This window comes from Dipodomys merriami, unplaced genomic scaffold (assembly GCF_024711535.1).
Source record: "Dipodomys merriami isolate MVZ:Mamm:240054 unplaced genomic scaffold, mDipMer1.0.p SCAF_22, whole genome shotgun sequence".
Classification (NCBI taxonomy): Eukaryota; Metazoa; Chordata; class Mammalia; order Rodentia; family Heteromyidae; genus Dipodomys; species Dipodomys merriami.
In genome coordinates, this window is record NW_027203604.1 from 23,786,536 (window position 1) to 23,810,824 (window position 24,289).

The 24,289-nt window shown below is 47.5% G+C and overlaps 1 protein-coding gene across 3 annotated transcripts in view; it reads right to left on the minus strand.

Annotated features, from left to right (window-relative positions):
• Ptch1 (patched 1) overlaps positions 1 to 24,079 on the minus strand; it is a 70,561-nt gene extending 46,482 nt beyond the window's left edge. The window contains exons 1-2 of one of the 3 annotated variants that reach the window (XM_070033707.1): positions 23,992 to 24,079; positions 13,753 to 13,945 (exon numbers count right to left, since the gene is read on the minus strand). In XM_070033707.1, coding sequence (XP_069889808.1) covers positions 13,753 to 13,945; positions 23,992 to 23,994 — 196 coding nt within the window. In that variant the 5' untranslated portion in view covers positions 23,995 to 24,079. Of the gene's footprint in view, positions 1 to 13,752; positions 13,946 to 14,621; positions 14,679 to 15,588; positions 15,797 to 23,991 lie in introns of those variants that run through there. The other 2 variants (XM_070033706.1, XM_070033708.1) reach the window with 2 other exon arrangements.
• Positions 24,080 to 24,289: the final 210 nt, after the last annotated feature.

The window sequence follows — 24,289 nt, forward strand, 5'->3', positions numbered from 1 at the left end:
TCTCATTCTCCAGAAATTCAAATCTTATACAAATTGCTTATAAGATTCAAGTACAAAGTACCATTTCTGCAAAGAACATCTTGATCAAGTTCTGTTCATCCTCTCCTCCTCAAATCACACCTAGCAATATTTTCCAAAACCAAACATACAGGGAGACCTGGTCAACCAAGGGGTCCATACATCTGGACCAGTAATAAGTACTATTCCTACTGGGTTATAGCTTTTCACATAGAGCTGAAAAATGTTTGTGGCATTCATGCAAAAACTGTTTAGCACAAGCTTATCCTGATCCACATAAAGATGATCTGAGAAGTCAAATGAAGTTTTCTGTCATATCATTCCATGGAAGGAAGGCAAGTCTCTCTGTTTACACATTTTGTACGTGGCGAGCAGAGGCAGACCAGGAGCATGGCACAAATTGCAAAGTGTGTTGCATGAAGAAACAGATGAATGGTCTTAGTACAGAGTCCTGGGAACAGGCAGTCATCTGTATAAGATATTAATTCCCCCCCAAAGCCTCAAAAAGTCAATCAGTCAAAACAAATGACCCTTTCAGTCTGAAAAATACCCACTCAGAGTCCAATTAGGAAAAGGGGGCCTGTGTATATGCAAGCATAGCATTTGCATTTGATTAATCCCATGAATTATCTAACAGCCTCTGCAGAGATTTTTCTCCCCTTTAGTTGTTTCAGGACCTTCTTTCAATGGTAAGACTAGTTACTGTGAGGGCAAAAAGAAAAAAAAAAAGTATGAATCTCTCAAAACATGTAGCTTCAAAATTATTAGCATTGGTTCCTTTTCTAAATTGAAAAAAAAAAAAAGGAAAGATGGCAGTAATTTGGGCAATTGGCTGAAAATCCAGTCTGCACGGTTTAGTCAGTCTTCCACCCACTTCTCTTATTGGTAAGATGCCAGCTACTGCTTAAGGTGGGTTTTCTCCTTGTGAGAATGTGCCCTTGAGTGTTGCCATGGGAAAATATTGGAATCAGATACCCCAAAGAGTATCGGTCCTCATGAGGAGAGCCCAGTGAGAGAGATGACAATCCAAAAGAAAAGAAGGAAATAACAACAACTAGGAAAGCAGACCACAGGAGAGGTAGTGGGCAGACGCCCATGCACTATTCCATGCTGCGCACGCATCCATGGCATCATGTGCCTCTGTACCTCCCAACCCCCATCCCACAGACCAGCAAGCAGCTTGTGGTACCATCTGTTATCAGCCTCGCCTGGGACTGTTTCATCTGAATGGCTTTTCCTGAGACCCACAAGCTCGCCTTGTCGGATGCAATCAGCTCAGCCCAGCATTCTGCACGAGCTAACCCTGCTGTTTGTCACCAGCTCCCAAAAGCTATGGTCACTTGCTGTAATGGCAAGTGAGGGCTGTGTTAGTCACACCTAAGACAAGCAAAAGAAGGTTCCTGACTTCAGGTAGGACACAGCCAGAAATGTCATCTATTCCTAACTGCATCCTTTTTAAACTGAGAACTGTTCCAGGTTCTATCAAGGTCTCACCTGAATGTTCAAATGCTACAAACCAAGCCCCATAATTCTGCAGGAAGTGAGTACACCCAGGGAGGTCCAATGCTCCATCAAGTGTCACAATCGAAGAACTTAAAACTTTTTTTTTTTTTTGGGGGGGGGGGGAAGTCCGGTCGTGGGGCCTGAACTCTGGGCCTGGGTGCTGTCCCTCAGCTCTTCAGCTCAAGGCTAGCGCTCTACCACTTGAGCCACAGCACCACTCCCGGCTTTTTTCTTTTTGCTTATGTGGTGCTGAGGAATAGAACCCAGGGCCTCATGCATGCAAGGCAAAACACTCTACCACTGAGCCACCTTCCCAGCCCCCTTAAAACTTTTTTTTAATCAAGTTCTCAATTCTTAGTTGAGCCCTAATGTTTTCCTTCATTTCGAAAATTAAAACAGGAAACAACCCAACAACAACAAAACCCCACATGCTTTCTGGGCGGCTCTCACCACAGTATTCAGGCTGTTGCATAACATTAACTAACCCCAGTTCCCTTCTCCCAGCTTCTGTGACTGACATCACCTCTGAGCAGTCTTCATGCCATTATCCAGCCTGGCTCTCTTTACATTGGCCCACTGGAGCAAGCATTGGGGAGAAGACAATGCAGGTATCCACCCTTGCATGCAGACTCCCTGGCCTACAGGAAACATCACATTTATCTCCCTGCAACTGTTCTTCCCCTCTGCATCTGTGCAAGGATACAGAGCATCACTGGGGGCCACTTTCATGATTTTGTTGCCATCAGGATTAGCTGGATTAGGGGCCAGTACATAAGGACCCCCTGGTGCCACAAGGAAGTTTCATCACCGGGTCAGCATGGTGTGAACTATACTCTGTCAACACCACCACTTCTTATAGTCACAAAACAAGGGAGGTAGGGGAGGAGGTGGCAGGAAACACATACACACACACACACACACACACACAGACACACACACACACACACACACACACACAGCATACATCATAGTAATAAATTCCCCTATCATGCATTTCAAAGCATACAATCTAGTCAGTACTCTCCTTGGAAAGAATAAATCTATGAGATTTTTTTTTAATCTGTAAGGGATTTGGTGGATCAGACAGTGATGGTGGATAGAAAAATAGAGGAAGTACAGTTTGCACAGGGGGTTGAAGACTAGCCCTTGTCCAAAACCAGTCAGCAGTTTGAGAAGAATACCACTGATGAAGGCTTATATTTTGTTCAAAGCTTACATCTCCAACAAAGTCCCTTTTCTTCTATAGGTCAAACACTGTCTATCCAGCAGGAATTTCCGCTCCCCTCTCCCCCCCCAACACCCTTATTTAATATGAGGAAAACAACATAGGTAGAAGAGTAGTAAAGGGAATGGTACAGGCAGGGGTAAGAGGATGGGGAGAAAAACAAAAAAACAAAAACACCTTAAATCCCCGTAAAACTCCAATGATTGCAATTTTTCCTCTGAGGAAATCATTTAGTCCATTCACCTATCCATGCTCCCCCCCATTCCCAGGCCCCTGCTCATGTGGACCCTGCAGGAAGTAAATACACACGTTGTAGAGAGAGCAATGGGATTTCTGCAAGTGTGTGCAAGTATGTGCAAATGTGTGTGTTTGATAGAACAGTCCCTCTTGCACAGAACTGGGCTGTTCCATCAAAGCCGTATCTGTTATATTTCTGTCTTTCTCTTCTGTTTGGTGTATTCACCAACAAGAGAAAAGGAGGTAAGCTTTGGCGGCCCTGACCTGCAGCTGGAGCACAATACTTTCGCACAGCCCTGCCGACCCCTGACATAAATTTTACACCGCAGCTGGCATTTACACACTCAGCATTACCATATGTATAGCTTCTCGGTGCTAATTATGCTAATCACCTGTCTAACTCGCTGCTGCGAAAAATGGTTGTATTTAGCAGTCCAGTGCCTACCAATGCAGCTTACTGTGTGGCTGAAATGTACATTCAGACGGCCCTGAATGGCAAGATTTTTCCACGTTGCTGGCTACATTCAGGCCTCAGAAAAATTTATTCAAGTCAACTGGTTTCGGTCCGCAACAAAAAAGTTACGAGAAAAAAGTGAGTGTGTTCTTGCCCTAACATTCTGGATCTGCTTGCAAGCAAAATGATAAATCAATTGGTGTGGGAAACAAAAAGGGAGAGAGATTTCTTTTGGGAGCCATGTGAAACTGTAGCCTATTTCTAAAAAAGAAAAGAAGAAGAAGAAGAAGAAGGAGAAGAAGAAGAAGAGGAGGAGGGGGGGGAAGGAGGAAGAAGAGGAGGTGGAGGAGGAGATGAGGAAAAGGAGGAAGAGGAGGAAGAAGAAGAGGAAGAGGGGAGGAGGAGGAAGGAAAGGAGGAAGAGGAGGAAAAAGGAGGAGGAGGGAAAGGAGGAAGAAGAGGAAAAAGGAGGAGGAGGAAGAGGAAGTAAAAGAAAAAAAAAGCAAAATGGAAAATAAAAAAGGGTCATCTTATTCCACAAATTTCTAGAAAGAGCAGTTAGTAGATATTTAGCCTTAATTCCAATTCTCTCAAATTGCAAGCTTTGTTTGTGATCATGTGGGGTGTTAAATATGTGCAATTTTCCCCTTAGATTATGTATAGACTAAAAGGATAATATCACATTTATCACTTTAACTTATTACAACAATGCACATCAGGTAAAAAGAAAGAATTTCTCAGGCAGTGAGGAATAACTTTCTTCTTATGTTCATGCCTAGAAAGCTGTTATTTAAAGAGGTGTGATGGTTAAGTCTATTTTGCAAAGTTTTCTGGTTTGCCATTTAAAGGAGCAAAGGAAATCAGGGAGTGGGGGTGGGGAAGATGGGATGATACAAAAAAAGGGGGAGGCCAAAGTGGTGGGGGAGGGAATGGAGAAATCAAAAAGACTACATTTTCCCTTAATCTCAAAATTGTGTTTTTTAAAAATTCACTTCTTAAAACAGTTTTCTCAGATCACTCTATAGAATGAGTTTCTTAAACTAAGATAATATTAGTGTGGTTATTTTAACAATTTCCCCAAATCTGATTTGTTCTTAACTCATAAAATATGTTCACATTTATTTTAAAAACAGAGCATTCTGCAGAATATAGGCTATGTGATGTATCGATAATGCTGAAGTAGTCAACTTCTTTCAATTGCTTGCAGCACTGTATGGAAAGTACACTGGATTGCAGGATGGTCCCAAGAGCCTGTTACTTTCACATCTCTAAATGATGGTGATTAGAAGACTTCTTACTTCCATCTAGAAAGCAGGAACAAAATAGAAGACCACTTATTTTGACCATAGCCTGGGCTACCCCCAGTGCTACAAAACACCAGATCAGCCATGTGAGAAATCATGGTTTACACCCAGGAGGTGAACCAACTCAGCAGGCCTTCTCTGACACTGTAAGAGGTCAGAAAGAAAGCAGCTTGGCCTGCTTGGCTTTCCCTTACTTTTTGATTTAACAAGGAGCAGATGACAAGGACCATGAACATAGTAACTAAAGGATGCTGCTGAGATGACCACAGCTTTTCTTCAATTCATTCCCTACTCTCACTCATTCTGTTCAACTTCCCCCCCACCTTACCCGCCTCCTCCCCCCCACCTCTCCCCCCCCCCCCCCCACCGCCAGTGCCAGGACTTGAACCTGGGCTTGGTGCATACTAGGGAAATGCTCCATCACCAAGCTACATCCCCAGTCCTGTAGAACATTTTTACAAATTTATCTGACTCAATGAGACATCATCCAAGCCACATGTTGCTGTCCTGGGCATCCAGATTCAAGTCACTGTTCTTTGCCATTCCAAAGAACTAATGTATCTGGGGTTTGTAGTTCCAGATCTGACTGCAGCTTAAAACACACCAAAGACCAGTGCATTTGCTGTACACCAACGGGCCTGCCTTTCTCTTCCCCTCTCAAGCTCTTGCTCTTCTTAAATAGGAGACGGACCACCCTGCCTCGTGGCACACAGCAGTGTTTACATTGCAATACTCCACTGTGTAATACATCTGGCATTTTGGGCAGGATTCCTGAGCTAGGGGCCAGAAGCCCTTAAGCAATGATTTAAGAGGGGGGAAAAAACCATGCACATTGACTAAACAAAGCCCATTTCCAGCTCATTCTGCTTACTTCTGTGCATGTTTCATCAATAGCTGCAAACTATCTGGCTAAATTAAGTGCATCCATGGCTTCTTTTTATTTATCTAATAATAATAAATAAAACTTGTCCTCACTGGCCTCACCTTCATAACCAGTTGTATCATGAGATCTACATGTCCTCTGAACTATTTGGACCAATTTGTACCTGGGTTGCTGTATTTAGAAATAAGATCCTGCTTCCAAATTATACATCTCTCCAACAACAAATTTGTCATTCACTAGTAGGTACCTGGCTATCCAAAGACACATTTCCCCTAACACATGATAACTACACTTTAAATTCTAAACATAGCTGTCAAAATCACTTCTGAAGGGGCAAAAGATGGTCTATAGCTTTCAGGACACCAAACAACTCAGACAGCAGTCTACTGATTGAAAAGGCTAAATTATTTCAACCTTAAAAGAAAACATTTAGAAACAAGTAGATAAACCAGTGGAAAGGGGAAAAATCCTCAATCCAATTTAAGAGGTGGGGAAAATTCTAACTAAGTATTATCATAAGACACTCAAATTCAGATTGGCAGCAAAGAACAAGTACTAGCAATATTTATATTTTGATGACCCTGATCATATCTGTGTGTTTAAAGAATGTTCCCACTGAGAAGATTCCAAGGAGCTTCCTCCTCCTGACCAGGCAGAAGTGCCTGCTCCAGCAAAATCCTTTGCTCTCTGGGATGTCAACCAAGATCTCTCATGAGGATGGAAATCTAAGGCTATGGAGTCAGCCAAAATTTGGATAAGGAAATCAGTCCTCTTCCATTCCTATCCAAACTTCCTTCATGTTCCCACTGGCTTTGGCATGAGCTTCCATCTATGGAAAGGCTGAAGAAGGGTGCCTGGGTGGGAATGTTCATGGTTTATCTTTCACTTGGCAGCTCAGGAGGCCAACAGGACCAACTTCTTTATTTCATGCACCACAGTAAGGACAGGAGACAAAGATGTTTTTCCCATACTATTTTATACTTTGCTATACATTGAAAGAAGTTGTCTAAAATCACCTCAAAAGTCTACAGTGATGCCAGCAATCTTTCACAGGAGAAGCACATCTTTTGGTGGCAAGGATCCATGAATGAGTATGGCCTCAGAACCAACCCTGAACTCCAGGGAAGCAAATGGCAACTCCCCATCCAGTGTCTCCCACAGCTGATTTGAAATAATAAAATTTTGAATTCCCTCTTGTCAGTTTGTGATTAGCCATACTTCAGATCTTTTCAGATCTCACACTAGTAACTTCAGAGATGCATTTGGGAGGAAAGGACTGAGTCAGTTTGGGAGTAGGTAGGTAAGTGGAAGGAAAGTAGAAGAGGAAAACATGGACAGAAGGGAAGAGGAGGGATCCAGAAGAAGTACAGGAAGTCAAAGTAGTGGACACAGAAAATAAGTTTAAACAAAAATGGAATCATGCAGATATGTGATTTTGTGGGGGGGGGTGGGAGGGGGATAAATGCCTCAGTAGTCCCTTGGCCTTTCTTCCCCAAGAATATCAAAATGGTGCCAAGTTAAAACACTTTTTTTTTTTTTTTTGCAAAATGGCTACTATTAAATGTGTTTTCCTTTTAAGTAATTTAAAAACAGTCCCAGTTTTAAGAGTCAGAGTAACTTTTAACGTCAAACACATCTCCCTAAGCAAACAGCATACCCTTGTGGGGTTGTCTCAGACAGACAGCTGGCATGGAATAGGTGGGAGGCAGCCACATGGGAAGCCCCTTTCTCTGCAGAATTATGAGCCCCTTTGCCCCCCAATAAGATGAGTAAAGCAAAGGCGGACAAGTTCCAGCTCACCCGGAGTGGACAGGGATCCAGGGGTCACAGACAGGTCAGCTTTGAAGGAGAAATCCAAATGAAATATAAACATGGCATTGTGGAAGCCAGACAAATCTCCCATAGCCTGTCCAGCCAGCATTAATCTCGGCATCAGCTGTGGCCCATAATCTAAACAAACGGATCAGGCAGCTCATACATCTGGAAGCTGTCATCTTCTGGAACTTCCAAGTGGCATTAGAAGTATCTGAAACTCCCAGTGGCCCAACCTGGCTTCCAAACTTCAGGACAGGTCAAGAATGGCAGGCAGCAGAGAGATACTGCCCTATTTAGGAGCCACCTAAGGCTAAGTATATTTTCAAAATGATTACTGTTAGGGCTTCCCTTTTCAATGGTTTTTCTCCAAATATGAAAAGAAAACCACAACTGCTTGCATACCTCTGGTATGCGCCCACAATTTGAATCTAATAAACCCATCTACACAATTTGAATCTAATAAACCTATCTAGCTAAACATGGTTCATTTTTTTCAAAACTTCATAGGGAGTCCAAGGAAGCTGCATGTTTCAGTGTCTCTGACTCTTATGAAAAGTCCCCATTTGTTGCTTCCCTCAGTTCTGCTCCACAAGTATACCTTGGAAAAAGTGGAAAATCGTGTACAACTCTCTGGAGGAAAATGAGACTGAAAAGCTAGCATCCAGTTGGGTTCTGAGGGAAGTTGTGCTTTCAACCTGACTGCTTGTATTAAGCTACTATAAAGTCTCCGTCATCCAAAGGCCTTCAACCTACTGTAGCTGAACCACAACAAGGCACAATAGTTACACCTCCTTTCCAAATATAAAAACCCAGAACATTTTTTCTTGTTTTCCCCCATGGTCTTTTTCTTCTTTCTTCTTTCTGTATATGTGTATGTGTATTTTCATTTGATACCAAATGTCACTCCAAGGAAAATTTAAATTAGTAGCACAAAATAAAATGCGTTCCTGAGATTAATAAATTCAAGGTTGTTTTGTGAGATTGAACTTAACAAAAAAAAAGACTACAAACCTTCTGCCATCTAATGGCCACGCCTCTTCAGTCTCCAACTCCATCCTAACTCTCCCATTTATCTGTGTAGTGCTTGTCTTCTATTTATCAGGAGTATTTATCATCTAGACCAGTGGTTCTCAGTTGAGGTGAGTTTGTCCCCCACACGAGGCTCAGCACACTGAATGGAAACATTCTGATTGACACATGGAGAAGCATGATGCTGGCTCCAGTGTGCAGAGGCCAAGGATGCTGCTATTCTCCAGAGTGCAGGCATCAGGCAGCAAATCACCAATAGGGATTATCCCACCCAAGATGTCACCAGTGAGAAGCCAAGGTTAAGCAACTAAAAGGATGGTGAGTCCTAATTGTCTCCTACAATGAAGTGTCCAAGACCAATTCAAGAACACCAAAACCTAGTGCTCTTCATCTTTCTCCCTGGGTGCTGGCCTTCAGAACTCTTAACAACTGAGCACCAACGCAATATGGATTATTGCAGAAAAGAAGGCCAGGGGACAGGCCAGCTTTTAGAGAAAAAAAAAATCTCCAAGAGATAAAAGGGGCAATCAATCAATCAATCAAGTCCATTCCTTTTGTGCCCTGAGATTCAGGTGAAGGCACTAATGGGACCACAAAGGACAGCAGAGGCCAGAAATACATCTGCACAAATCATATGACAGGCAAGGAACAGGTAGAGGAGGAGCTGACAGCCCTGCTCCCTTCCAACTCATTCACCCCACCACCACCAAGGGAGATGAGGTCCAAGAAGCCACACTCCTGGCCTTTGTTGATGCTGTTCCTTCTGCCTAGAATGTACTTCATCCCAGAGGCCCCAGCCCCTATGACTAGCTCAAGGTCTTCTTCCTGGGACCACCCTGGAAGGCATCAATTTCCCAGCCTTCTGGGCACTGTGGCCCTGCATGTGAACCACATACTTTTGAGTCTGTGTGCCTGCTGGGCAGAGGCTCCCCCAGGGCAAGGTCTTGTTACTTTTCAACAGCATTTCTAGTGTTTGGGGCCTTGTCTAATGCAGAGTGGGCACAGAAAACACTTTCTGAATGTTTCTATTTTAAAATGATAGTCTTGTCTCTTCTCCATCATGCTGCCACCATCATGTGTTTCTGTGATAAACAGATAGATGTCCACAATACCATCATTCCTCTATTTTTTTTAAACCAAATTTCTTTAGTCCTATTTACAAGTAAGCGACACTCTGGACATTTGTGAATAATTTAACCCATCTCACATAAAATTGCCAGTTTCCTCAAAGACAAATAATATAAGAACATTTCAACAGAATCAAAAAGCTCTTATTACCTACTCATGTGTATAGTTAGCTAGACTACAATGGTCCACACACTATGATTAATAGATTCAACCTATCTCTAAAAAGCCACATTTCCCTAGCATGTTAAAGCATGCAAAGCCAAATCAAAGATAGGACTTTCAAATGTACTGGCTATATTAATAATATATTTTGGCAGATACGATACCCCATGTAGGGGGGATACCTAATGAAATCTATATGCATACACATATATATAAACACAGAGGCAACTGGTGTATATCATTATTTTTTCAATCATAGGAGAAACTGCATCTCTCAGTCTGTCCTCATTTGTTGCATTTTAACTAGGAAAACACACAACTTCTATTTACCTCACTTATGTGTGTAGCAAGCAACCAATTCATACCCAGAACCTGCACTGTTTCAATTAAGAAAGTGTCAGTAAGGCATTTTGCTGATAATCATGATGAATTTATGCAAGAGACTAAAGAACAATGTAAGCCTAAACCTGGAGTTGCCTCATTTTAAATCACTCATCTCCACTAATATCTAGGGCAGCAAAGAACTTTTACTTCCAAATGCTCACACTACTACTACTCTAATGAACACTAAACTCATGAGTATTAAACTCTTTGTATCATAAACAGTATCTCTAATTACTATTAAACTGTGGCAGCCTCCCTGGTTGGGCTTAACTGAATTTAGGTAAGCCTACTTCTAGGTTTGTAGAATCTAGCACAGAATGAATGAATGAACGAATGCCAGGTCAAGGTAACAGGTTACCAATTGACTTCAGTCACTAAGATGCAAAGTGGAAATGGAGAGATACGTAAGTGCCTCAATAGTTTCTCATTAAAAAAAAAAAAAAAAGAGGGCTGGGAAGGTGGCTCAGTGGTAGAATGCTTGCTTTGCATGCATGAGCACCACGTAAGCAGAAAAAGCCGGATATGATGCTTTGGCTCAAGTGGTAGAGCACTAGCCTTGAGCTGAAGAGCTGAGGGACAGCGCCCAGGCCCAGAGTTCAGGCTCCACGACTGACAGGGGAAAAAAAAAAAAAAAAAGACAGGGAGCACCAGTGGCTCATGCCTGTAATCCTAACCACTCAGGAGGTTGACATGTGAAGACTGCGATTAAAAGCCAGCCCAGGCAGGAAAGTCTATGAAACTCTTATATCCAATTAACTCCCTGAAAACCAGAAATGGTGCTGTGGCTCAAGAGGTAGAGAGCTCACCTTGAGCTGAAGAGTTCAAGGATAGTGCCCAGGCCCAGAGTTCAAGCCCCATGACTGACCAAAAAAAAAAAAAAAGGAATGTATAAAACATCCTATTTACTGACATATTATAAAAAAATAAAAAACATAGGAACCTCACTGAATTGTAAGGCACATGAACACATATAATAAAATGCCTGAAATATGACAGTTGCTGAATAAGTAAGCATTGACTATTTGGCCCAAGAATCAGTGAGCTATGCAAAAAGACTAAGTTAAGAGCAAGCTCAGAGGCACGGAACTGAGGACACATCTCAGTGGTAAACCACTTGCCTAGAATGCATCCTGCACTAGCATCCATTCCAGATAGCGTAAAAGCAGGCTAAAAGCACACAGAGTATTATTACTTAGTCTTCATACTGTCAGGGGAAAAAAAGGATACTGTTTATGATACCATGGGTTTAATGTTCATGGCAGCAACCAGTAGAGTAGTGTGAGCATTTGGAAGTAAAAATTCTCTGCTGTCTTACATATTAGTGGAGATCAAAATGAATTAAAATGAGACAACTCCCAAGTTTTGGCTCACAATGTCTTTCAATCTCTGTTGGTGCTCCTGAAAACTACTATGAATTATGCTTCTCCTCCTAAGTCCTGAAATGAGTGGAATACAGAAAGCCATTTCTAGAAACATTCATGGCTAAGAAAATCGTATTACCTCTCTTTAAGCTGATTAAATCTCTCCTGAAAACTACTGCTTAAACTACACAAAGCTAACTTTCGTCATCCTCACCACTGGTCACAAACTGGTCTGAGAGTTGGAAAGTCAAGTCCATAGAGGAGCCTAAGGTAATTGTCTGCAATGGAGCCATCAATCAGCCATTTCCACACTAACAGACCTGCTGTCCAGTTCCTGTGCCCAATGTGCCACAACACTCATTGAATGGCACTTGAGGCCCTCACTCTGATGGAGCCATCATTCATTCAATCCTTCCCTTTCCAGGCCCCTGCTAGTGGTTGTGTATCTCTTGCTAAAATACCTTCCTCCTTTCTCTCTCCATATCACACCAGTCAGCTCTCCGCACCTCCACTGCAGCTTATTCTCCTAATTTAACTTTCATGTCCCATTTGCCATGTGCACTCAAATTTCATTCAAATGCATTGAATCCTTAGTTCTAACTCTGTAAAATTGGGCAGTGTCCCACACACTTCCAAATCTCTTAAAATGTCTAGCACAGTGCTAGGCACATCACAGGTATTCCAGAAATTTGCTGCTAGAGAGCTTAGTAGGTGCTCATTAAAACCCTTCCACCAATTACAATGAAGCCCCAAACCGAGGGAAACTACCCAATGGATTCCATCCAAGGAACATTTTTGTAGTAATTACCACGCTACTCAAGGCAGGAATGTTTTCTGGTCTTAATTATTTGGATTATTATTTTAATTGCCACTACTCAACTACTCTAGCTTAGGCTTGCAAACCAAAATATTCTGGAAGGTTAGCCTCCAAGAGCATTTGGAGGGACCACTGAAGGAATGTAACTCTTCAGCTTTCAAATTTTGTCTTGGGCAGCTTTCAATTTTTGTCTTCTGAAGGGCGCCAGGTACTTTAGGTTTGAATATCTGCGGTACCTACTGCAATTCTCCTCTCCTCCTCCCTTGTAAGAGATGCCCAGAGTAGTGCTTAAAAGGTTAAAGTTTCCAAACAGCAAGATTGGTTTCTCTTTTTTTTGGGGGGGGGTGGAGGGGGGAAGAGAAAATTGAGTAACAACGAAGAAAAAAAAGAAAGAAAACAAATAACAGAAGGAAAACCTGTATACCAAAAGAACGCGAAGATGTTTCCGTCTTTGGGGGAGAAAGCTACTTTGAATTTACAACTTTTTCTCAGGCAAGCTTTAAGAACCACACCAAATTTAGGAACCTGGATAAAAGCCTGGCAGAACCTCTCAGAGAGCTGCAGTGGCGCCCCTCCCACCAAACCCGCGTTCTTAAAACACATTTCTTTTTTTTTTTCTGGCTGCAAAATGCTGTTTTCCCCCAGAATAATTCCATTTAAAAAGCCCCCACCCGCGAAGAAACATTAATCTACTTTGCAAACATGCGTTCCAGTCTGCTTTACTGTTTTTTTTTCCAACTCCTTGCCCCCTCCCCCCCCTTTTTTTTTGTACCTTGAGACAAATGTTTTTTTCCCCCAGAGTTGAAAGCTGTCCAAAAACAGGACCACACACGCCGCCGCCTCCGCAGGCCCGCGCAGCGCCCGCCCGCCCCCTCCCCCGCCCTCCCCGAGCGCCGGCCGCGGCCGCCGGGGGCGCGCACACTCCCTGCAGCCAGAGGGGTGGCCTTTCCCTCCACCCCCCACTCCTTTCCCTTTGGACGCGGTGGGTGGGGGTGGAGGAGGGAAAGAAGCGGAGTTGGGGAGCCACCGCGGGAGAGGCCTTCCCTGGCAGCGTCTCCCGGCCAGAGTGAGGCTGGCAGCAGCGGTGGCAGTTCCCGAAGCGCCCCCCGCCCCCCCGCGCCGGCCGTGTAGAGTGGTCTGTTCCACCGAGGGGGCCCCCGCGCCCCCGCCGGCCCGCCCTCGCCACTCTCTCCCACAACACCTAGCAAAACGCAGCGCCCCGAGTAGATTACAGCGCGGCCTTTGTCGGGCGGGCCTGGCTCCAGGCCAGGCGCCCAAACAATAAACAATTCCCCCTGGTGCGGACAGGGCTTTTGCGCTGGCCCCGGCTAGGCTCTAGGTGTATCCTGGCAAATATCTTTATCAATTGGAAGGAAGGGAAGGGAAAGGAAAGGGGAAAGAGGGGGCGCCGCCGCGGGCGCTGGGTCTCTTACCTTCCACCCACAGCTCCTCCACGTTGGTCTCGAGATTAGCTGCCTTTAATCCCACAGCGAAGGCTCCAAATATGAGGAGGCCCACAACCAAGAACTTGCCGCAGTTTTTTTGAATGTAACAACCCAGTTTAAATAAGAGTCTCTGAAACTGCGCTCTCAGCCACAGTGGCGCTTTCCGGCCAGTAGCCTTCCCCTGGGGACGAAAACAGAAGGGAGGAGTGAACACACCGGGGAGTCGCGGCCCGCGCGCCCACGCCCGCTCGCGCGCACCAGCCCGGGATCCCCGACAGGCCCGGCAACCGTGGGGGCGTGGGCGGCCGCGGCGCAGGGACGCGCCCTCGGGGCTGGAACCCAGGCGGGCCGGAGGGAGTGAGAGCGGCGTGGGGGGGCTTGGTCATAAATCAAAGTCAGGCAGCACCTCGGGGAACACAGAGGCGCCCCCACGAGCGTCTGCAGGGCATCCTGGAGTCAGGCATGGGGGCGCTGGGGAGAAGAGCTGCCACACAGAGGGGGTAGCAAAAGCCGAGAGGAGTCACTGGACCCAAGATCTGCACCCCCCAGAGGTAGAAAAGGAGGGGCAGCGTAATCCCACAGCCGGAGTTCAACATTTAAGAACCAGAAAACCACATTCCCTCGAGCTCCTTCTAACAACCAGTTTCTCAGGAGACGCCCCGGAGGACCGGGTGCTGGGGGGGGGGGGGGCGCATAAGCACTTTGGGAACAACCCACTACCTTCCGTTCAGCCCCTCCCCCCGCCCCGAGTGGTAGTAAGTGGGGATCCACGTGGTGAACGCGGAGGTCAGGGCTCACTCCCCACGCCGTTCCAGAGCGCCGGGAGACGCCGGGAAGAGCAGCCATCTGCAACTTACGACAGTATTTGTGCTCGGAAGAGGGCAACCACATGGATTTTCCCCTCTTCTCCCTTCCCCTTCTGGTTAAAGCTAGAACACAGCCAGCCAAGTGCCCGGGGAGAGGGCCCAGACTGGAGCAGGCGGGGGTCCCGGCTGGGCACAGGCTGCTGCCGGCGGCCGTGTGGCCCCGGTGCCCGCCGCTGCCCGGGCGGGCCCCCCGTCTGGGTGCTCGCCTTCCGCGGATTCCACACATTTCAGCAAGCCTCGTAAACAATGAACCCGGCCGCTCCGCACACCCCTACTACAGATTTAAGGTGGCAATTTGTTTACAACGTTCCCTCTCCCCGTCAGGCTCGGAGAAGAGGCGGCTCAAACCCTGGAAAAGGAGAGAGGCGGGGGGGTCTCTCTTCCGAGGAGAATTTTTAAGGGAGCAGAGATTTCGTGCTCAACAAAAGCAAAACTGGCTGCCAAAAAAGGAAACCACCTTTATTTTGGCTCCCCCTCCTTCCTCTCTCCGCCTCTCTCCACTCCGCCTCCCCCCCCACCCCCCCCCCCAAGATGTTAAGAAAAGTGGATGTTTCACGGAAGATTTTTAGGCGGAAAATAAGGGCTGGGGCGAGGGAGAAGAGCGCTCGGGGCCCGGGGCACTGCGGCCGCCCTCGAGGTGGTCCGCTGTGGACTGCTTTCCAAAGCTCCGGAAAAGGCACGCCAAGGGAGGGCATGTGTGCGCGCGCGCGGACACACACACACACACACACACACACACACACACACACACAGGCACACACACCTCCACCCCCTGCGGATCGCAGACAGCCCTTTCCTCCGAGGAGCGGAGGGAGGGTTTGAATTTTTCAATCCTCACTTGTCTGCTCCTTTTCCTGGAGGCGTGTGTGTGCGTGTGTGTGTCGGAGCGATCCCCCCCCCCCAAGAGGAAGAGGAGGGAAGAGAAAGTGGGAGGGGAAGACAGGAGTCTGAAATGCACCTTGGAAATCTGCTCCAGAGCGAAGGCGGCGTCGCAGTAGCTGGGCCGGTGCAGATAGTCCCGATCCAGTGCGGCACGGCGCAGTCCTCCGGTCCGTCTGCGCCTCCCGCCACCGGCCGGCCGGCCCAGGGCCCCGCTGCAGCCGCCGCCGCCGCCGCCGCGGTCCTGGGGCTCGGCGGCGTTACCAGCCGAGGCCATGTTGCCGCCGCCGCCGCCGCGGGGACCGAGGCTTCCCGGGCGGCCCGGCGCGCTGCCGCCGCCTCTGCGGACTCCCGGAGCGACTGGGCTCTCGGCTCGCGAGGACGCTGCTGGCCACCGGCTGCTCGAGCTCGGGCTCCGGTTGACAGATTTGCTGCTGCTGCTGCCGCTGCTCCGGCTCACACGGCGGGCGCTGCTGCCGCTGCGGCCGCGGCCGCTGCCGGGGACTCAGACCCTGCGTCTTCCATTGCCACATTGCGCGGGGGTCCCGAGGTCTCTGCGGCCGCCGCTGCCCACATCCAGTTCGCGAGAGGGCGAGAGCCGGCGCGCGGTAACCTAGCCTGTCCTTCCGGCGCTTCCACGGCACTCTTCGCGGTCCCCGACTCCCCCTACCCACCCCCCGCCCCGTGCCGCGCCGCGACCCCTTCACTGCAGAAAGCGCCAGCAAATCTCGGCTGCTCCCGCCGGCTGCGCTGGCTTCCTCGGCGCCTCCGGAGTCGCCCGAGCGGTCGCGGAGGGCGAGCGCAGAGCCGGCGTCGCCGCAGGGTCCGAGGGTGCCTGGCGGGTCTCAGCGCTGCCGGGCCGAAGCAACCGCCGCTGCCGCTGCTCCCGCGGTCGTTGCTGCTGCTGGCGGTGGCGGCTCCTGTAGCGGCTGCTCTCGCTCGGGCTGCTGGGTTCGCAGTGGCTGCTCGGTCCCGGACTCTGCTTTCTTGGGCTCCTCACCGACCCGCTGGACCATTCTGCCCCCGCGCAGCGCGCTTCTCTTGCTCCCGGGACCTGGGGACTCCGCTCTGTGTGTGTGCAGCGGGCAGCGGCCGCAGCAGCTCCTTGATTCAATAGATGAGATGGAAGAAGAAAAAAAAGAACTCTCTCCATTTGGAGAAAGAGGAGGAGGAGGGGAGGGGGTGGAGGGGGAGAGCGAGCGAAAGAGAAAAAGGCTGGAGCTCCCGCCCCCGGGGCTGTCAGATGGCTTGGGTTTCTGCAACGCGATTGGCTCGCGGAGGGCAGAAATTACTCAGCAAACATGACTATTATTAGCTGCTTAGCAACAGCTCACCAAAGTAGAGAGACCACCCAGGTAGGCAACCCCAGTGTGTGCATCCCGGGCTTCGGGGGGAGCCTCCGAGAGCGCCAACCTTCTCGCATGCAATACTTCCATTAAGGAATGCTCCCCCCTCCTTTCTTTCTTATTCCTTTTTTCAACAGTGTCTTCTTTTTTTTTTTTGTGAGACGCCTTTTGCGCGCACACATGCACGCGCGCTCTCACACACGAGCATTTGCTTCACCACAGACACAGGGAGATATAATTTTTTTAAGCGCTTAAACAATTTTTTTTTTTGAGATTCCTCAAAGAAAACCCTTTCAAGAGGCACCTTGGCCTCAAGCAGCAGCAAATACTGGGAGGTCCGGCTTGAATTCCCAGGCCTGCACCAATAATGACAGGGTGGTGGATAGTGCGCCAGTGTGTGCCAGATTTTTTTTCCCCCTGCTCTCTTTTCTTTTATAGCTAAAAGGCAAAAGACTTAGGCTCGCGCAGGGAACAACGCCTCGCATTAAGATAAACAAAATGGAAAGTTAAAGAGGAAAGCAAGGCCGTTGAGGAAAGCCACCCTTAAAATCCTTCTTCCCCCTTTTCGTCTCCCTCTCGCCCCCCGCCCCATCGACAGCACAGTCCTGGTTTGAAGGAGTCTGTGTTCTATAAATGTGGAATCCAGACACCAAAGCAGTCTTGTGGAGGCAGAGGCTTTTTTTTATTTGAGTCTTTAATGCGACAATAAATAAAACAACAGAATCCTTTTAACAACCCAGAGAAATAGAATTGTTTCCTTGTGAAGTTTGCATGATTGTTTGTGTTCATTTTGGAACTCTCTTTTTTAAAAAAATACTTACTGTACCCTAAAAAGTCAGTTTTAAACACTTCTTACAAAAAATCGATATGCATATATATATTTAATAATAGCGTGAGGTAGGGAAAACAAATGCTTTGATGTTGGATTCATTTGAAATAAACTGTGCGCAGTATATATGTCCCAACATATAGAATTAAAAAAAGAAAAAAAACCAGTCGCTGGTGGCTCATGCCTGTAATCCTAACTAATCAGTAGGCTGAAGACTCGTTTTCCTTTGAGGAAGAGAAAAAATGACTTTTGGGAGTACATCCTAGGGCAGAGACAAACTGTCTACACAACTACTCTTTTTAAGAAAAAAAATCGCGACTTTTTAGAGTAGAATGCCTTTTCGCTTCCTTACATTTTCGAAGTAAATTCCTCCCGGCAGTAGACACCAGACCCAGAAACCCTAGATTGTTTCATTTTTTTTCATACATACATACATATACATATATTGTATTTAGAGTTGAATTGCAGAGGGACGTGCAGTAAGGAGAAGCCGACTGAAGTCGTGAAATGGGGCAGTGTGGCTTTAAGATGCACACCGTGTGTGTTCATTGAAAAAAAAAAAAAGAAGAAAGGAAAGAAAGAAACCCAGATGGAGAGACTGGGGGAGGAGCAGGGGGGAGAAGGCGGAGCCCAGGGTGCCACGTGACCCCGGGCTCGGAGGCCCCTGCGCGCGCCACTGCTTGGTGCGTCCGCGTGCTCGTGCGCAGGGCTCCGCGACCCTGGAGGAGCAGGTAGGAAAAAAATCTGTGCCCAGGGTGACAACCGGACGAGCTCCCGGCCTTCAGCACGGTCTCCCCAGAGCCTAAGCCAAGCGTGCGCCCCGCCGGCACGGACGGACGTGCCTGACGCGCCGTAGTACATTCCTGAAGGCGGACCGGCCCCCTTACGTTACCCAATGTCCGCGCAGCCTCTCCGCTGCCAGCCAATGGCTGCGCGCACGGTGCCCTTCCCATTCAGCAGCCCCGCGCCGGCGGCTCCGGCCCGCCAGGGGCTGCGGCGGGGCGCGCGGGCCACCGGGGCAGTGCACGCGGCTCCTGCAGGGGGCCGGTCTGCCAGCCCTCCCCGCCCCCTTCCTGCCTCTACGGCATTTTCCCAGTCCCAGCTTCTTTCCCTGCTCCTGGCTTCATCCTCTTTCACTACGTTTTCTATCTCAGTCTCTTCCCTCCTCTCCTAGCCTCGGCATCTTCCCTGTAGCTTTTTTTTTTCTTCTTGATTTCATTGAGAGGCCTTGCTCCCCAAATCCTGAACCCGCAAAACTCTGCAGTTCCTGGAGGGGGTGGGAAGGCATGGAGAATAAACAGGACACAAAGGGGTCAAAATAATTTAGGGGGTGCTCAGGAGTGATCCGGAGGAGGACTTGAGTACCTGGCCAGCGCGGAAATTCAAAACTCCTAAGGCCTAAGAAGCACGTGATTTTTGATCCACTGTGGAAAAAAGGCCGCTAAAATCCCTCAGGGCCGGGAACTCGGTGCAGTGAAAGCGACACTACGTTAATACGGGCACAGGAAGGCCAGCTCCACGCATGGGCAGGCTAATGGGGGGAGTCAAGTCCCAGTTTTTGTTCTATTTGATAAACAGCATAAAGCAGAAAAAGTGATGTATTAGGTTAGCTGTAACTGAGCAGTTCACTGATATTCTAAGTCAGAGCATTTCGTGCATGCTACTGGAGATTGTTTTTAAAGACTTGGAGGGTGGTAGCACTGGTTTAATTAATGAGCCTGTTTTTACAGTTGAGGTTTGCTGTATGTCACGGTAACTGGAGCCATAGACAACTTGCTATCTTTGTGTATTAAAAAAAAAAGACTACATTTTAAGCCAGAATATTAGGGTGTTTTGTGTTTGTTTTTTGTCCCACTCTGCAGAGTAGTTTCAATACGGATTGTTGAGTTTTAGAATGAAATTACAGTTCACAAAACACGTAATGGCTCAGTATTTCTCTTCCTAAGAAGCTGCATGTCTTCTCTGGGTTGCTGCTGCTTATGCACCATTTCAATGGCAAAACCTCTTCCACTCAGGCTCATTTCTCAGTTTGACTTAATTCCTAAACGTTTTGAACATTGATCCCCGAGGTTTTCAGCGCCCCAGCCCCCTTGCCCCCTGCTTGATAGGTTAACTTTCCAGCATCTCAAACAATGGTCTCGGCCTGTAAATTCTACCCATTGGTTCCAGGACGCAATCCCCGGCCTCCCTCTTAACAGGCGCTATCTTAATCTCCCCACCCCCCACCCGCCGCTTCCCCTGTGGTCTGCTTTCTTCATACAGAGAGATGAATTACTTTGAGGATCTAATTGGCCTTGTTTCTGTAACGTTTTAAGAAAGGGAAGAGGAGCCAGTGTAAAAAGACTGCTCCACTTGGGTGGTCAGGGCTGAGGCTGCCCCCAATTTGCCTCATTGCTGATGCATGTGAGTGCGACATTCCCAGCGATAATGTTGTTCCTAATCAATCTGCCCTTATTTACATTTGTAAGCATTGTCGGCTTTAATATGCATGCCCTGTGCTGGGGACCACAGCGCCACACCGGGTTTGTTAACTTCCAACTAATCACAAGCATTCCTCAGACCTGAGATGAGGCAGATTGGAGGAGCCAGGCCTGCTAAGGTGTTGGCTGAAATTGCGGTTCCTTTAACAGCCTTTTCTGCCTGGTGTAGCTCCCTTTAGGAGAATCACTACACAAGTGGGAGCTTAGGGCCTTATCCACCAGCAGGAGTTGCTAGTCTCTATGAGCCTAGAGCAGAGAGTTCGAACCTCCCTTTTCAAGTAAAATTCATCTCAGTGCATAAAACTGTCAACTTTTTTCTCCTCAGTATGATCCAGAACTTCTCTTTGGAGTCTGTAGTTTTCAGAACAAATTCCTTCAACTCTTTGGATTCCCTTATGACTCCTCCCTTTCCTGTTTCAATGCTTCAGATATCCACGGTCATGCCACACATGGCTCAAAAATGACCTCCGATTATCCAAATGTTAATGACTCTGAAATAAAACATCTGCCCTTTGTGTTGGGAGGTTCAGATGATAAGCAATTATGGGAGCCAGACTTGGTAGAGTTATAAAAGACTACAGAGAGTTTAACTTCTCCCTGGATTCTAAACAAACTAAGGGACTCCTTAAAATCTAATGTAATTAAGCTAATTTCTGCAGAATATAAGTGAATAAAAGGACAAATATATTCCAGTAATTTGGTCCTTAGGGTGCTTGTAATTTGGTTCACTGAGTTTCATATGGTCCTTCAGAAATCCAAAGAATTACAAATTTGACATTAAGTTCTACTTGTTCCTTGTTTGTTGGGTAAGGGAGAAGTGGGGGGGGGGGTGAATGTCTTGATATACTGTTCTATTTCTGGGTGAGAAAGGCCAGGATACAGAATGGGAATGAATGATGGGCTGGGGCCCAAGCAGGTACCTTGGATAGGAGTGGTCTTGACTCATCTCAAGCTGCCAATATGCCATGCATCACGTTTTCTTGGCGTCCTAAGAATGCCTTATTTGCTCATTGGCAGCTTTTGTATTTTCTTAAAAGGTAATGGTAGAAAATAAACCTAAAAGGAGGAGGAGGAAAAATCCAAGCAGCCACAAAATGCAAAACCACCGGGCTTGACTCTCCTTCCATTCTCCCTTCCACCTTCAGTTTCCTGCCCTCAACCCCCACCCCTCCCCAGGCTAGAGGAATGGGAACCGCTCTAGCCAACTTGTCAAAATAATGCTGCTAATTACCCCTGATCTCCTTTAATGGGAAGCTGCTCCCAACTCCACAAAGGAGTAAATGAGAAGTGTTCAGCACAAACCCTGGAGCATTGGCATTTTTTGAGTTTACAGTGAACTGGGGGTGGAGGTGGGGGGCAGGGGGAGGCTGGGAGGAGATGGTCTGACAAAGTCCCAGCAATCTGCAGATTGAATACTCTAGGTTTCAAAACTTAAAAGGGGAATTAGACTTTATGAAGCACCAAAGCTATTGGTAGCCTCTTGCTAAGAATGTCACCAATTTCAGAGAGAATATTCCAATGAACTTGAAAGCAAACACATAGCATTGACCATTATAGTGATTCCTTCTGCCCTTCTCTAAGTAGCTCTTTAGCTATATTGCTTACTTTACCACCCTTCCCACCCCATCACCATCTCTTATCTCCCTGTCTAATATATCTATATCAAGCTTTGAGTTTGGCAGAAAGCATACCATTCATTTCAATGATCCTTGCCTTTGGGTGTTGCATGAAAAAGAAGCTGAGCAACATGATCCCTTTGACCCACTGCTGGAGCAACAAATTTATTAGAGATATAGGCATAAGAAATGAAAGGGAAGTAAAACAATTCCAGCTTATTGTGTGTCTTTCTTTCATACTGCTAATCCGGTTTACACATCACGCCTACACATCTCAATAGGGCTTTATACACTGTGGCAGAGGCTGGAGAAAATAAAAGGTGTGTGTCTGTGTGTGTGTGTGTGTGTCAGAGAGGAAGAGAGGAGACATATTTTAATCCATATTTATTTAGCCTGTAAAAATTTTATCTCTAGAAAGTTGAAAAGTTTGTAAAAAAAAAATCCATAAAAACAAAAATACAACTTTTCTTTCTACTAAACAATTCCCAATGGTGCTAACTTCTGTTCAAATAGTGTCAGATTATGACTAGATTATAACCAATGCTTAGTTACACCTCTCATTATATGTTTGGAATGAAGGTTATTCCCCAAACTGAGAATGGGTGTATTGAGATGGTGGGGTCCATTGGTATCCACTTTGAATTAACATTTTTATTTAAAAAGATCATGGACTCAAAGGCATTTTTACAGCTTGGTGGAAGGAAGCTGGGTGACAACTGGAACACACACAAACTCACAATGGAAAGCTCCTTGTTTTACAACATGGGGACATAATGCACCTAAGGCAACAATGTATCCCGAGGTACCACCCAGTAATAATGTTACAGTAACAAAGGATGACACCAAAAAGCATTGTCTTGTGTGTGTGTGTGTGTGTGTGTGTGTGTGTGTGTGTGTGTGTGTGTGTGTGTGTGTGTGAAGGCAATTAATTGCATGTTGACATACTGGAGCCAAATTGGGAAAATGCGAACACACAGAATGCAGAAAAAGGATTATTGTAGTAATTCAAGACCTCAGCGATCCAATTATTAAATACTTGGAGCCACCCATCCTGAATCTTTATTATTTATATGTAGTCCTTTTGTGTTTGTCCTTCCCAGGGAGGAAAGAAGGATTAAGTGGGGGGGGGGGGAGATGAGAGAGGGGGGGTGAGGGGGAACATGTCTCTGGGTGTCTCCACAGACATGAATTTATGTAGCTCTTCGAAGGTGATGAAAATTGAGATCCAAAAAACTTTGGATTAACTGTTCAACTACACACTGGGCATTTTAAACATGAACTCAGACGCGTAGAGGCATCGAACGTGTCAGGCACAGGTATAAAGTCTGGGGTCTTGTAGCCTGTGTTGGAACTGGGTCTTCTAAGGATCTAGGTCTGTTAGATCCCCTCCAGGCTTTCCCGGGGTGAGCAACCAGCGCACCACTTTTAATAGGTGGCAGGGCACCAGAAAATCCGAATCCCTGGGCACAAAAGTCAACACAACATACCTTTCCACTATCTACCCAGGACTCTTTGGGAACTCAGAGAGCTTCTTTGGCCCCATTTTTCCCACCAACGGTGGCGATGAGTATTGCAGCCATGGGTTTGGGATTTGGGTTAGGTGCTTCTCTGCCGCCCTAGGTGTCCCCTCTCAGCCGGGTAGGTGTTACAGGGGGAGACCGAGATCGTGTGCCCTAAGCCTCCAGCTGGTCACGGCAAAGCTCCCGGAGTGGAATGAACTGGCTTCCTTCACCCCGTCTCAGAGGCCCCTGCTCTCTCCCCCCCACCCCTCCTTCCGGTGCTGTCATTCACCGGCTCAGCCTCCACTGGCGAGTCTGTAGCCACCACCAGGCTGATGAGCGGAAGCCAAGGTGGCCACCCTTTCAAGCGTGAAAATGGGATCCCAGGAGACATCCCCCCCTCGGTGGGCACTTCCCCACTCCCAACCCCGAAGCCGCTCCCCAGCCCGGGCCCCCCACTCCCGTCCCGCGGAGCCGGCAGCGAAAGTGGGGTGACCCTGGGCGTGTAACCCAGCGTGGAGACGCCGGAGGTGCGCTCCCGCGCCGAGACCGTACGACGCACCCAGTCCCATCGCCCCCGCGACGCGAGCGTCCCGCCCTCCGCTCCTCCCGCCAGGCATCGGGGAGCCCCGCCACGCCGCGCGTCCCCACGCCACTCGGGGCGCACGGCGCGCGCAAGGACGAGGTGGCCGCGCAGAGCGCGCTCACTCACCATAGCCGGCCGTCAAGCCCTGTTTGGAACGCTGGCGCCGATGGCTCGGACTCTAGGTTTGGATTTCACATCAATTCTTTTTTTTTTTCTTTTTTCTTTTTTTCTGCCTGGCCCTTCCTTTCGTCGTCCTCTGCTTCTCCGTCTTCTCCCCGTCTTCCTTCCTATCCTCCTTGCCTGGTCGCTGCGGGTCTCTTTGTCTTCCCCGTGATCTTCGTCTTCTTCTTCTACTTCTTCTTCTTCTTCTTCTTCTACGTCTTCCTCTCCTCCTCCTCCTCCTCTGTCTTTACAAAAGGGACGG